The sequence below is a fragment of the Cucumis melo genome, chromosome 8 (assembly GCF_025177605.1).
Source record: "Cucumis melo cultivar AY chromosome 8, USDA_Cmelo_AY_1.0, whole genome shotgun sequence".
NCBI classification, from domain to species: domain Eukaryota; kingdom Viridiplantae; phylum Streptophyta; class Magnoliopsida; order Cucurbitales; family Cucurbitaceae; genus Cucumis; species Cucumis melo.
This window is the reverse complement of record NC_066864.1, coordinates 30,972,836-30,986,728: the sequence shown is the minus strand read 5'-3', so window position 1 is coordinate 30,986,728 and position 13,893 is coordinate 30,972,836. Positions and strand designations below refer to the sequence as shown.

The 13,893-nt window shown below is 34.0% G+C and overlaps 2 protein-coding genes across 3 annotated transcripts; one reads left to right on the top strand and one right to left on the bottom strand.

Annotated features, from left to right (window-relative positions):
- Positions 1 to 5,613: 5,613 nt before the first annotated feature.
- LOC103490118 (uncharacterized) lies at positions 5,614 to 8,349 on the top strand. 2 transcript variants are annotated; one of them, XM_008449487.3, is made up of 2 exons: positions 5,614 to 5,861; positions 6,381 to 8,349. In XM_008449487.3, exon 2 carries the CDS (start codon positions 6,558 to 6,560, stop codon positions 8,070 to 8,072), a length of 1,515 nt encoding a protein of 504 aa, XP_008447709.2. In that variant the 5' UTR covers positions 5,614 to 5,861; positions 6,381 to 6,557; the 3' UTR covers positions 8,073 to 8,349. The 2 variants fall into 2 exon arrangements, with proteins under 2 accessions (XP_008447709.2, XP_016900697.2); XM_017045208.2 differs by having other exon boundaries at positions 5,639 to 5,861; positions 6,501 to 8,349.
- Positions 8,350 to 9,679: 1,330 nt separating this feature from the next.
- LOC103490108 (heat shock cognate 70 kDa protein 2) lies at positions 9,680 to 12,857 on the bottom strand. Its single transcript, XM_008449477.3, has 2 exons — positions 12,328 to 12,857; positions 9,680 to 11,678 (listed from the first exon to the last, which is right to left on the bottom strand). The coding sequence occupies exons 1-2, from the start codon at positions 12,539 to 12,541 to the stop codon at positions 9,949 to 9,951; spliced, it is 1,944 nt and encodes a 647-aa protein (XP_008447699.1). The 5' UTR covers positions 12,542 to 12,857; the 3' UTR covers positions 9,680 to 9,948.
- Between the last annotated feature and the right edge of the window lie 1,036 nt (positions 12,858 to 13,893).

Below are 13,893 nucleotides of genomic sequence, written 5' to 3'. Positions count from 1 at the left end.
CCTTAATGTTGCTACATCCGATTAGAGTTTGAATATTGGAATAAGATATGGCCCTACTTTTCCCCCTTGAAGGTAGTACAGAGTTGACGCTTGAGTTCTCGGGTCTCGCGGTAGGCTTGTTTGGAGATAGCTTTCCTTTCCTTGGGTAAGTCAACGGGTGTCGATTCGGACCTTTTAAAATGACTTCTACTAAAGTCATCAACTAAAACCTTCGTGTTTTCGTTTTAGGTTGAGCTGTTGAGCGTGGATTCGATCGAGGGGCATAACCGAGTATCAGGTAAGGGTTTTCCTACTACTGGACCTCGGGTCGAGGCCGGAAACGTAGTAATCCACAGGGGATTACACGTTAGTGATTATACTGGATAAGTGTATCTATGTTGACTGTTAAGCACTGTTATTATGTTTCTGTCTGATGTAACTGAACCGCAACCGCTAATTGTAGATTGAAATTTTAGATTGATGGACGTTGATCATGGGATTAGACGGGGAAGGACAGTGAGTTCAGTTGGTTATTTAGTTGTTTGAGTCTTGGGGCTCTTCCATAATGGTATACGAATAGTTGACGCGTATAGCAACTGAGGGTGTAATGGTTTAAGCTTATACTACCTGGCCAGTAAAGCCTTTAGGGGAATTGTAAATGATTGATGATTGTGGTATGACTGTGGTAGACGATTAAGTATAGACCGAGGGGTAACGGTTAGCTTCATCTATGGGGTAGTGTGCCTTACTTATATGTGCATCCTTCGGAAGCACTAGACTGATGTGTGCACCCTTCGGGAGCACTAGACTGATGTGTGCATCCTCCGGGAGCACTAGACTGATATGTGCATCCTTCGGGAGCACTAGACTGATATGTGCGTCCTTCGAGAGCACTAGACTGATGTGTGCATCCTTCGGGAGCACTAGACTGAGATGTGCATCCTTCGGGAGCACTAGACTGATATGTGCGTTCTACGGGACCACTAGACTGTTATGTAGGGTACCCCCGAATAGGAAGTTAACTGTTGTCCCCTAACGGGCCCAGTAGTGGGTCCCTTACTGGGTATGTTTATACTCACCCTTTTCTCTTTTTAAACTTTTCAGGTAAGGGCACAGCGAGGGGCAGACCGACGAGAGGCAGGAAGGACGCGTGAAGGCCATATGGACGCGTCTGGTTTTCTTATCGCTTCCGCTATGTATTTTGTCAGAATATTTGGTTTGTGCTTTTGGAACTGATGACTTGAGTTTTTTTGTTTGAGACTTTTTATGATTGAATTTAAAATAGGGCCCGAAACTGTCTTTTTGTAATGTTTCTAATGCTTTTAATGAATCGTAACTGGTCCGTTTTAAATTTTATGTTGAATGGTCGAGTTTTGGTATTTGGTAGTGACCTCAGCTTAGTCCGGAAAGTTGGGTCGTTACAATTTTAACTTTTGACCTTCCTTTAATTAGTCAAAATTTCCCATTTATTCCATTTGAAAATGCACATTTTCCCCCTTAAAGATAAGTCATATGGAAAAATGATAATAAGTAATAATACTGAATGAGTCATATGGCACATTGATATTAAAGAGTGTAAAATATCTATTGGGGGAAAATACTAAGATATTTTTCAAGCCCAACCCATTGTCTTGGCATTTAAATTTAAAACCTTGTCAATGTCATTTGCTTTCAAAGCTTCTTCTTTATTTAGCAATTTGGATTGATATTAATATATATATATATATATATATACAATCATAAAATATTATCCAATAATAGTGAAAAAAAGGTCACCATATATAAAATATATATATATATATATATGATGTGGAGATTAACAAAAGGTCACCATTGGGTTTAAAAAATATTATCCAATAAGAGTGAAAAGTTATTTTTGAGCATCACATTGATAACCATCATAAAATATAAAATAAAATAAATACATCTTTTTACCTTCTAATTATTTGGTTATCCACTAACTATACATACACACTCTTTATTTTCTTTATAGAATTTGATTAAATAATTACATACATATATATGTATGTATATGCTTCTTTAGGAAATGTGAATTGGTTGTGTGAAAATAAATGTGAATTAAAGTTTGCCTTTATTTTGATTTTGAAAAAAAAAAAAAAAGAAGTCACATCTTAAACTGGAAAAAGGAAAAAAAATTAAAAAAAGTAAGAGTAAGTGGAAAAGGAAAATATGTCATCCAATGAGATATTTGAGTTTGCAAAAGATTTGGTTCCAACAAAATCAATGGAATGGTCCAACTAAATGGGAGTGGCTTTGCTTTTCCATTTTCCATATGTATAAATTATCTTAGCTTTTTGGATTTGTGATATACAACTTGGAATGATATATAATTACCACTACTCCTCTAAACTAATTGGATTGCTTTTTTAAAAAAAAATTAAGTTTTCAAATATTCATTTTTTATTATCCATTTTTTATTATTATCTTATTGTTTAAAATAATTTGATTTTCTAAAATTGTTTATTTTAGAATTTTGACGTTTTAAATTTAATTCTTGTTATTACGAACTAATATTAATATTTTTTTTCATTTGGATAAAGAAATTTAGTCTTGTATTATGAAATTGGGCTATGAAAGATTTTCTTTTAGTCTTATAGTTAAAAAATTCATCTTTTTTTCTTTTTTTAGATTCAAATCCAATAAAGCTTTCTAGTTTTTAATATTTTAATTCCTGAGTTTTCAGAGTTGTTTCAAGAAGGAATTCTCTTACTCGTTTTGGGGAAGAAAAATAGAGGTGATAGTGATGAAATGGGAGAAAAAAAAAAGAGAAGAGGATGAAATGTTATGTTTCCATACATACATACATACAAAAGACGGAACATATAATTAAATCATTTTCCAAGTCTCAAATTCAAATGTTAAGTCCTTATTTAAGTAGATGCTCGCAAGGTCAAAGTTCGAAATTTAACTTTTCCTGAATAGGGAGAATATGATAAAAAGTTTAAGTGATTATTTAAACTTCAAAATAGAGTATAATTATTGGATGCATAGGTCCGGTCATTTGCTAAACAATTATATGCAGTTGAGTGATTAAACAATAGAAACCTAGACGTTAGTTACCAAATTCAAATCTTAAGAGAAAAGTGTATTTTTCTCCAAATATTTTGAATAATCTTTCATCTATTTTTATCACTATAGCTTGTACATGAATTGAGCATTTAAACATTTGAACTCTATTTGATAAAAAAAAAAATTGTATTTTATTATCTATTTTTAAAACTATTCATATATTTTATAATTTCTAGAGTAATTGTCTCTTATAAATTCCTTTTTTTATTATTATTAATATAAGAAGTTCAAATTTGCATACTCTAAATCAATTATTTTACTAAAAAATGTTTTCAATACCATGTTTGAGTCAAATTTATATAAAAAAAATAATAATTAAAATAAGAATAAAATAAAATAAAAATAATATATTTTTTAAGTCTTCATAAGATGTACTTGAACCACATATATCTAATATTTAATAAAAGAAATTAAAACATTTTTCAACTTTATAAAAATCTTTCTTTTAGGTTTGTAATTGGATAACTTTGTGTTGTTTGTCCTAATTCTTAATAAATTAGGTTTAATTTTTGTTTTCCTTTTGTATAATGTTTCATCTTTTTCCAACCAATCCCACTTGAAGATTGAAGACATCACAACAACCACTTCCAATGCATATCTAACCTCCACTATAACTAATTACCTTCAAAACTCTATCCTTTTTTTTCTTTCTTCTTGTCCTCTTTCTTCAATTATCCAAATTAATAAAAACATTTTCTCTTTCTAAAAAAAAAAAACATTGCTACACTTCTTATTTTTAATACAGATTTATTTATTTATTTATTTATTTATTTATGAAACATATGAGCTCCCAACTAATTATTCCCATCTATATGGAAAATCACTTTTATATATTAATTATTACCTTTCTTAATATTTAAATTTTGTTCATCTGGTCTCAAACTTTTAAGAATAAATGCATTCCGTTCTTGAATTTTTACAATATTTCTTTATCAAGTTGGGTTTTAAAAAATCCTTAAAGCGATTATGTATTATTTTTAATAATTAGATGATATTTTAAATTAATAAAAATAAAAAAAAAAATAGGAAAACTTTTACATATATTATTAAAAAAATATTTACAAAATATATATAAAAAAGAAAAAGATTAAATAAACTACGAAGAGTTTAGTAGATTTTACTCTATTTTGTAAACAATTTTAATATTTTGCTATTTTTTAAAATACTCTAAAATAATATGTCTAAGATTATTTTTTTAATTATTTTCTAATTTAATATATCATATAATAATAATAAATTACTCACTACAAAATTACATTTTGAAAATTCATGTACCAATTTTTTTATTTTCTTTTTCCTTTTCCAAGGGTCTAAAGTTTGAATTTTATCTTTATTTTCTGTCTTTATTGGGCAAGAGCTAAGATTTGGGGTGAAAATGAAAGAAAAGTCCAAGTTTTAAAACAAACCCTTAACATACCCCATTATTATTATTATTATTATTATTATTATTATTATTATTATTATTATTATTATTATTATTATTATTATTATTATTATTATTATTATTTTTCCCTTATATTAAAAAATAAAAATAAAAAATTCCATATTTATCCTTTATTAGTCGAAATATCTCATAATCAATTTGGAGAGCACATACCTACCTAGGAATGTTCAAAACCCCTTCTTTCATTTTCCTATGAAGCACATGTAAAGTTTGGCAAAACCCCCCAACAAATATCTCTCTTATATTTTTAACCTTTTTTCCTTATTTATCAATTTTATTTTTTAAATAATAATTATCATAATAATTGGCTGAGTTTTTTCCTACACGAATAATAATATAATTTTAAGGAAAATGATTGAAATGATATTCTTGGATCAAAATAAACTTTGTTGTACGTAAATAAAGTGCAAATTGTAATAAAATATTTAAACACATTTATCATTTTTAATATCAAAACAAGAAAATTTATGGAATAATCATATTATTTTCAAATCAAAATATTTTCAATATAATAAAATATCACTAATAGATATTAGTGGATAAAAATAATTATTTTATAATCAAAATAAAATATCTAACTATATAAAATTTAAGATAAATATCAACTCTTTCAAAGAAATTATAATTTTCTCTAAATGTTAGGAATCAATTTTTATTTATTGTAATTAAATTAGGAAAGAAATGTAAGAACAAAATATATCTTTTCAAATTTCAAACAATTTTTTCTTAAAAAAAAAGGAACATATATCTTTAAAAATTGGTTTAGTAAGCAAAAATTGAGTAATATGTCTTAACGGCCACACAAATATTATAAAAACGTCCAAAAAACTAAACAAAATAGAATTTATAAATATAATGATTACTTAAAAGAAATTAAAAGGAAAATCTAAAGAGGAAAAATCAGGTGCGGTCGAGTAGATATTAAAGGAAGATCCGGAAAGCATAGAAGAATTACACGTATCGCCGTGTGTCGAAATCTGAAGTTTTGACCTTTCTTTGTGAAATGGCATCGTCACCGTTAACAAACAGCGAAGCAGCTTTTTTGGGTGTCATCCAGTGAAGGTTTTAACCCACGAAGGCCCCCTTCTTTATAATAAGATGCTGCTTCACGCCTCTCTTCTCTTCCTCTGTTCACACCTTCACTTTCCCATTAATTTTTTTTCATCTGGGTTTTCTTTTTTCTTCCTTTTTCTTGAAGGGGGGAGAAGAAAAATTAGTTGTTTTTGGTGTTTTTTGTTGTTGTTGTTGTTGTTTGAGAAATGGTTTTTGATGATTTAATGAAGACTTGCATCATGGTTGGTTATGGAGGTCACTCATCTTCTGTATTCCCTGATGTTTATACCAAAAGGTACTCTCATTGAAGATCCAATTCCATTTTGTTCTTCCTGGGTCATTGGAAATCTAGAAATTACTTTATTCAATTAGCTTAGTAGTTTGTTTCCTTATTTCTTGTGCATATGGGTGAGTTTTTTTGATTTGAAAAGAAAAAGAAACAAGGGTAGTTTCTGGAGATCTTGTTGGAATTTTGGAAATTAGAATGGATTTGATGAGTCTGATTCAGTGTTTTCCTCCTACGTGTGGAGGATATCAAGAGATTTTAGGGTTAGGGTTGGATATTGTGTTTCTATAGCGTCTGTAAAATCTGTTCTTAGATAAGGATTTGTGTTCTACTCTATCCTTTTTTTTTCTTTTTTCTTTTTTTTTTTTTGTATATGATTTCACCTCCTTGTTGACTCTGTTCTGTTCTGTTCTGTTCTGTTCTTTTTTCTTCTTTTGGAATTCTTTTTCTATATGGTTTTTTGTTTGTGTTGTGTTAAATTTCTTGTGAGTTTGTGAGGTTTGTGTTATTTTCATTTGATAAATCTAGGGTTTTGATGGAGGGAAGATATTGTGGGGATTGATATATATAAGCCACAGCTGTTTATAAGGGTTTCTTCTTTCTTGAATTGTGTCTTTGGGAATGGCTATGTTTGATATAACCCATCAGCTTCAAAACTTACTACCACCGAGGAGATGATGACGATGTTGATGATGATGAGCTGAAATGGGAGGTTCTAGACTTACAGCTCTTACAATGGAGAGTCATCACCCTTCCACACTCTTGTCTATGGATTCCAGCGCTTCTTCTCATGATGAATTGGATTTGGAAATGAATCGCCAAGTCGTACTTTTGCGCCCGCCGGATATCAATCTTCCTTTGTCTGCTGAGCGCAGCCCACCGCAGCAGCCGTGGAGTTCTGATCCATGTGATATTTTAGATGTTGGGCTTGGTTCACAGGTTTATGAGACTGAGAGCTTCCTTACTGCCCCTAAGGTCGGCCGGAAATTAGTGAAGCGTGTTGATTCTATATGGGGTGCTTGGTTTTTCTTCAGTTTCTACTTCAAGCCCGCAATGAATGATAAGTCGAAAGCTAAGATCATCAGGGATAGCAATGGGGTTTCTGGCTTTGAGAAGTCTGATCTCAATCTTGATACTTTCATGGTGCAACATGATATGGAGAATATGTACATGTGGGTCTTTAAAGAGAGGCCCGAGAATGCACTGGGGAAAATGCAGCTTCGGAGTTATATGAATGGTCATTCTCGTCAAGGGGAGCGCCCCTTTCCGTTTAGTGTTGATAAAGGTTTTGTTCGATCTCACAGAATGCAGCGTAAGCATTATCGGGGTCTCTCCAATCCTCAGTGTGTTCACGGAGTTGAGGTTGTTCCGTCTCCTAATTTGATGAGCCTTGACGAAGAAGACAGGAAGAGGTGGGCGGAACTCACAGGCAGGGATTTGAATTTCACCATCCCTCCTGAGGCAAGTGACTTCAGTTCATGGAGAAATCTTCCAAATACCGATTTTGAACTTGAAAGGCCTCCCACTCTTAAGAGTGCCTCGAATTCTCATTCTCATTCGAAGAAACTGCTCAATGGATCTGTGCTGAATTTATCTACTCAACCATCAAACCACAGTAACTGCGATGGGATGGATTTATCACCTGTCAGCAGCAAGAGGAAGAAGGATTTCTTCTCGAACGGCAACGATGATGATTGCTACTTGGCTGTGAATAACCATACGTCTGATCGCATTTCCGATATGGAGGTCCACCCAACGGAACCACACTGGTTGAACGACTTTAGCGGGGTAATGAAGAATGCTTATGGGCCAGTAACAGCTGCTAAATCGATATACGAGGATGAAGAAGGTTATTTAATCATCATCAGCTTGCCTTTTGTTGATCTTCCAAGTGTTAAAGTCTCGTGGAGGAACACTCTCACACACGGTATTATAAAAGTATCTTGTGTGAGCACGTCGGGACTGCCCTTCATCAAGAGACATGATAGAACATTCAAGCTCACAGATCCATTTCCCGAACACTGTCCCCCTGGTGAATTTGTGAGGGAGATCCCTCTAGCAACTCGAATTCCTGAAGATGCTAATATAGAAGCATATTACGACGGTCCAGGATCTGTCCTTGAGATTATGGTGCCGAGGCTCCGTGTCGGTCCAGAGGAACATGAAGTTCGCGTCTGCCGTCGTCCCCATCTCGGGGGTAATGATCTTATGTTAACTTGAGATGTCCCATCTGTTTAGATCAAATAACAGTTGTTGCTGGAGGTAGGCATTCACTTCACTGTTTACTAACTAAGCTTCATTTTAGTGTTCTTTTATGGGAAGAGAATGTACTTTTTTTTTTTTTTTCTATCTGTTTCTTTTGTGATTCTTTGCTCACTAAATTTATGCATCATATTTAGAAATTGATTGCAATTTATACTGAGCATATATATGAACTTGTATTTTATTTTATTTTTTCCTTTCTCCATTTATACAAATAACATTCCTTTCTCCACTACGCTTACGCTTATTGGAAAACCAAACTTCTATTGTTCTCAATGAAATGCTTATAACTATTATTTTATATTAATGTTGTTCATGATGGTAATAAATCACCATATGGAAATATATGTTCTTTGTTCGTGATTTGTTGTATCAAATTGGTAAGAGAGTTGGGCGAGATCACGGGAATGCATAATGGTATCCTGATGTTCTATTGACAAAGTTAAATTGGTTTGGTGGTTTTTGTGTAAAAGCCTCATTCTAGCGAAATTTAAAGCAAGTGTAAATTGGGATTTTCTATTAATTCTTGTATGGATTTGATTTGGAAATGGTTGCGTGTCCTTTCAGTTTCCCTTTTCTTAATATTCAAATTTGATAACTTATCTTTTATCAATTCATCTTTTTCTACAGTTTTTACTATTGTTTCTCTCCAAAATCAATCCACATTATCAGTTCCATAAAGTTTGAATATTATCACCGACATTTGACCTTAAAAAAACAATAATTATATAAATTCCATCAAAATTGACTAAATTAATTGAATAATTGCTAAAAGCTAAATGGGATAAGTTTTAAAATTAAAGTCATTGAATTTAAACGAACAGACCGTTTGAACACACCGCTATTTAGTATTTTCCTAATCTTTGCCTGAACTAAATTTAAATTATATAGTAGAAAAACATATTAAAATAGATAAATGAAAGGGTATGTCAAAGATATTTAAAAGGCTCAAGGAACATATTAAAATAGATAAATGAAAGGAGAATAGTAGTATGTCAAAGATGTAGATGAAAAGGCAAAGGCTTGTTGTAGGAAACTTTTCAAGATAGGCAACAGCCACGGTTCAAACTAATGGTGAAGAAGAGTCGAGGTTGGATGGCGCATTAGATAAGGGTTACCACATTTCTAAACCAATTAATAACCTCTCAATTATTCTCTTCTATCAAAAAAAAATATAAAATATATATTATATTTATATATATATATATATTGTTTCCTTTTATTATTCTAAACCATGATTTTGTGGACAGCTCACACCGCGTATTATTATTATTACTAGTTATCTTTTTGCCTGTCTCTTTGACATACTCGTGTGTGTGTGTGTGTGTGTTACATAACAATATGATTCTAATTCATTTTCTTCTTTTCCTGCCCCTTTATGATAAAATGACAAATATTGTCAACTAAAGGGCCCCAAATCGGATATTTATAAAAGCACATCAACCACGACCAAAATACCTAATGGGCTCGATAATACATGAAACAAAGCCCATTCCATATGGCGCCTTCGACCTAGAAATAAAAAATAAAAAAAAAAAAAAAAAAAAAAAAAAAATAGAGATATATGACCACCAAAAAAGTGTATGAGATAATAATTTCATAATGAAAGATAAAAGAAAAGCAGAATGTTTCTTTTTGTGGCCAAAGTAATTTCCACCACTAAAATGTCTTCAAAAACTTAACAATAACAGATAGAGAGAGAGAGAAAAAAATTACGCCGGTAAACAGTGGCTTCCACTACTAATTAAAGCCACGAAATCAAAAATCGATTGTTCCAAAAAAAAAAAAAAAAGAGAAGGTAAGACCCGATCGATACTGTAGAGAGAGGGAGAGCTTAGTCGACTTCCTCAATCTTGGGTCCAGCACCGCTACCGCCGGAAGGAGCACTGTCGTCTGCACCGCCGCCCATATCAGCTCCTGCACCTTGGTACATCTTGGCGATGATTGGGTTGCAAATGCTCTCCAACTCCTTCATCTTGTCCTCGAATTCGTCGGCCTCAGCGAGCTGGTTGGCGTCCAGCCATTGGATGGACTGCTCGATGGCATCGTCGATCTTCTTCTTGTCGGCCGGGGAAAGCTTAGCACCAATCTTCTCGTCGTTCACTGTGTTCCTCATGTTGTAAGCGTAGTTCTCCAAAGCATTCTTTGCTTCAACCTTCTTCTTGTGCTCCTCATCTTCAGACTTGTACTTCTCTGCCTCTTGAACCATCTTCTCGATCTCCTCCTTGGAGAGTCTTCCCTTGTCGTTAGTAATGGTGATTTTGTTCTTTTGACCGGTGGTCTTGTCTTCGGCAGAGACGTTCAAGATACCGTTGGCGTCGATATCAAAGCACACTGTGATTTGTGGAACACCCCTGGGAGCTGGAGGGATACCGGAAAGTTCGAATTTTCCAAGCAAGTTGTTGTCGCGTGTTCTTGTCCTTTCACCTTCGTATACTTGGATCAACACACCGGGCTGGTTGTCGGAGTAGGTAGAGAAGACTTGTTCCTTCTTCGTGGGAATTGTGGTGTTTCTTGGGATCAAAACAGTCATGACTCCACCGGCGGTTTCCAAGCCAAGTGAAAGAGGGGTGACATCCAATAGAAGAAGATCCTGCACCTTCTCATTGCCTTCACCGCTCAAGATGGCAGCTTGTACAGCAGCACCATAGGCAACGGCTTCATCGGGGTTAATGCTCTTGCAAAGTTCCTTGCCATTGAAGAAGTCTTGCAACAACTGTTGGACCTTAGGAATTCTAGTAGAACCACCAACAAGTACAACATCATGAACAGTGCTCTTGTCCATCTTAGCATCTCTCAAACACTTCTCGACGGGTTCCATACACTTTCTGAAAAGATCCATGTTCAATTCCTCGAATCTAGCACGAGTAATGGTGGAGTAAAAGTCAATTCCTTCATACAAAGAATCAATCTCAATGGTGGTCTGAGCAGTGGATGAGAGAGTTCTCTTGGCTCTCTCACAAGAAGTTCTCAGCCTTCTAAGAGCTCTGGGGTTGCCACTGATGTCCTTCTTGTGCTTCCTCTTGAATTCTTGAACAAAGTGGTTGACAAGTCTGTTGTCAAAATCTTCACCACCAAGATGAGTGTCTCCAGCAGTGGCCTTCACCTCGAAGATACCCTCTTCAATGGTGAGAAGAGAGACATCAAAAGTACCACCACCAAGATCGAAGATCAAGACATTCTTTTCACCGACACTTGTTGCCTTCTTGTCAAGACCGTAGGCAATGGCGGCAGCGGTGGGTTCATTGATAATTCTCATGACGTTGAGACCAGCAATGACACCAGCATCCTTGGTGGCTTGACGTTGGGAGTCGTTGAAGTAAGCAGGAACAGTGACAACGGCGTTCTTCACTGTGGAACCGAGGTAAGCTTCGGCAATTTCACGCATCTTAATAAGAACCATGGAAGAGATTTCTTCAGCAGCGAACTGCTTCTCTTCACCCTTGTAGTTGACAACGATCATGGGCTTGTCACCTGGTCCAGGGATGACCTTGAATGGCCACAACTTGATGTCACTTTGGACTGAAGAGTCGCTGAATCTTCTACCGATCAACCTCTTTGCGTCTGTTGACAATCCAATAAGATCATTTTGTAAGCAACTCAGATCAAAAAGTGAATATCAAACAGCAATCTAATAACATAAACAGAGTAGGATTTCAATTCAACGAAACCATACGATTGGAGAAATACATGCTCGAATCAATACAAGAAAACCAAGACTTATTAGACACTACATCAAATCAACAGAAAGACATTACGAATAAAGATCCTTCAAATCCATGAACATTCACGATTAAGGAAATGAATATCACTTGAGATTAAAGATCATACGTGACCGAATCAACAGGTGCAATTATTCTTTCAGATTCATAAATCCATGAAATGAAAAATTAACGATCAACAGTATCTAAATATAATTCATACGTGGTTCCTACGTTCAAATAACTATTCACGTCAATCAAATATAAATGCTAAATAACATACATGACAAATCTCTAACTAGCGGTATAACTAAATATATCACCAGATCCAGATTATAGCTCAATACAAGACTCAGATCCAAAGAACTATCAAGAAAGAAAAAGAACTAGATCTACAGACAGAAAGTATATTCAGAGCCAAACACATTCCTCAAATAATAACAACAAAACGAAAGAAACACAATAGATCCAACACGAAAGAAAGAAATGAAAGCCAAGAAGTTAGATCTCACCAAAGACGGTGTTAATCGGGTTCATGGCGACCTGGTTCTTAGCAGCATCACCAATCAAACGCTCAGTATCGGTGAAGGCAACATAGGAAGGAGTAGTCCTGTTACCCTGGTCATTGGCAATGATCTCAACACGATCGTGCTGCCAAACACCAACACAAGAGTAAGTGGTTCCGAGATCAATACCGATAGCCGGACCTTCTCCCTTGCCGGCCATTATGGAGGATAAGAAAAGTGATAGAGAGGAAGAAGAGAAAAAAGGAAATGAAGAAAGAAGTAGCGGAGATCTGGGAAGAAGAGGGGCAAAAACTAGGTTATGTGAAGTGGAGGTAGAGGAGGGGGAAAGAGATGTATATATAGGGAGAGAATTCAAAAAATTCGAGAAGGTTCGGAACCCTAAAAGAGGTTAAGAGCCGTTGGATTGGAAAGAGGATGAAGGGTGAGATCGGAAGAGACAAGGTCGGCGTAGACTTGAGATTTCCCACTTTCCCTCTCGCTCCATGTAATTTTCCTCAGCCCTTCCCTTGCGCATCACATCCACCGAATCCACAACAAAATATTCATTTTCTTTCTCTTTATTCCCTTCTTTTCATTTTTATTTATAAGTTAATTGTCATTTTAATGTCTATTAATGTTGCTTTCATACTATTATTAATTACCTGTATTTTCTTATATAACACTACAAAATTTTCCTACCATCTTTCTTTTTTTTTTACAGAAAATACATATAATACATATACCTTATTCTGGTGTTGTGTTTCCTAAAAACTAATCTTAACCATTTTTATTATACTTTCTAACCACTTCTAAAATCACCTTCTTTTTACATGTAAATAAATATAAGATTTATTTTATTTATTTATCTATTTTTTCCGTCTAATATTTAAGATCAAATGGTTATCAGATGTTTAAGATTTAAATTAAGACATGCAACACAATGATTCAAACAAATATATATTGTTGATATATTAAGAGAAATTGAATATTTACATTATCGTACTTTGTTAAACTTGAGGAGAAAAGAAAACAACCTCATTTTGTAATAAATTCTTAATAATAAATTATATGATATGTGTTAAGGTTATCGTGATGGATGTGGAATTATCAATTGGTATTTATCATCAAGCAACACGTATTTTCTCTCATTATTGTATCCTCTAAATCACACTACCTTCCACCGTGGGTTTCATTGGGGTTAACTATCTTTCTTTCCAACAAATAATCTTACTGTTGTCACATTATCAAACTTCACCACTAACGAAAACGAACACAACGACTGAGCCCACGACCTAAAATTTGTCTACAATCACCCAAACTTTCGAAATAAATAAATTGCCGTATTCAATTCACATTGACACACATAACACCATAGCTCCTCATAAAAGCCAATAAGCTACAATTAGCGTTGAGTTCTCGCATAGATATGGAGATGCACTGAATTGAGAAGATTCAAGCGACAATATTTGATCAGAAGCTTTACAATAGATTTCATCGTTACTACAAGATGAAATCAATTAAACTTTGTTAGATTTTTAATTTACATTTTCTTCTAATTTCCAAGAACATACC

Bases quoted from the DNA above. Each gene is read 5' to 3' on its own strand.
- LOC103490118 (XM_008449487.3), top strand. From the start codon at position 6,558: ATGGGAGGTTCTAGACTTACAGCTCTTACAATGGAGAGTCATCACCCT.
- LOC103490108 (XM_008449477.3), bottom strand. From the start codon at position 12,541: ATGGCCGGCAAGGGAGAAGGTCCGGCTATCGGTATTGATCTCGGAACC. The intron at 11,679-12,327 runs GTGAGATCTAAC...GATTGTCAACAG, and splicing joins CCCGATTAACACCGTCTTTG to ACGCAAAGAGGTTGATCGGT.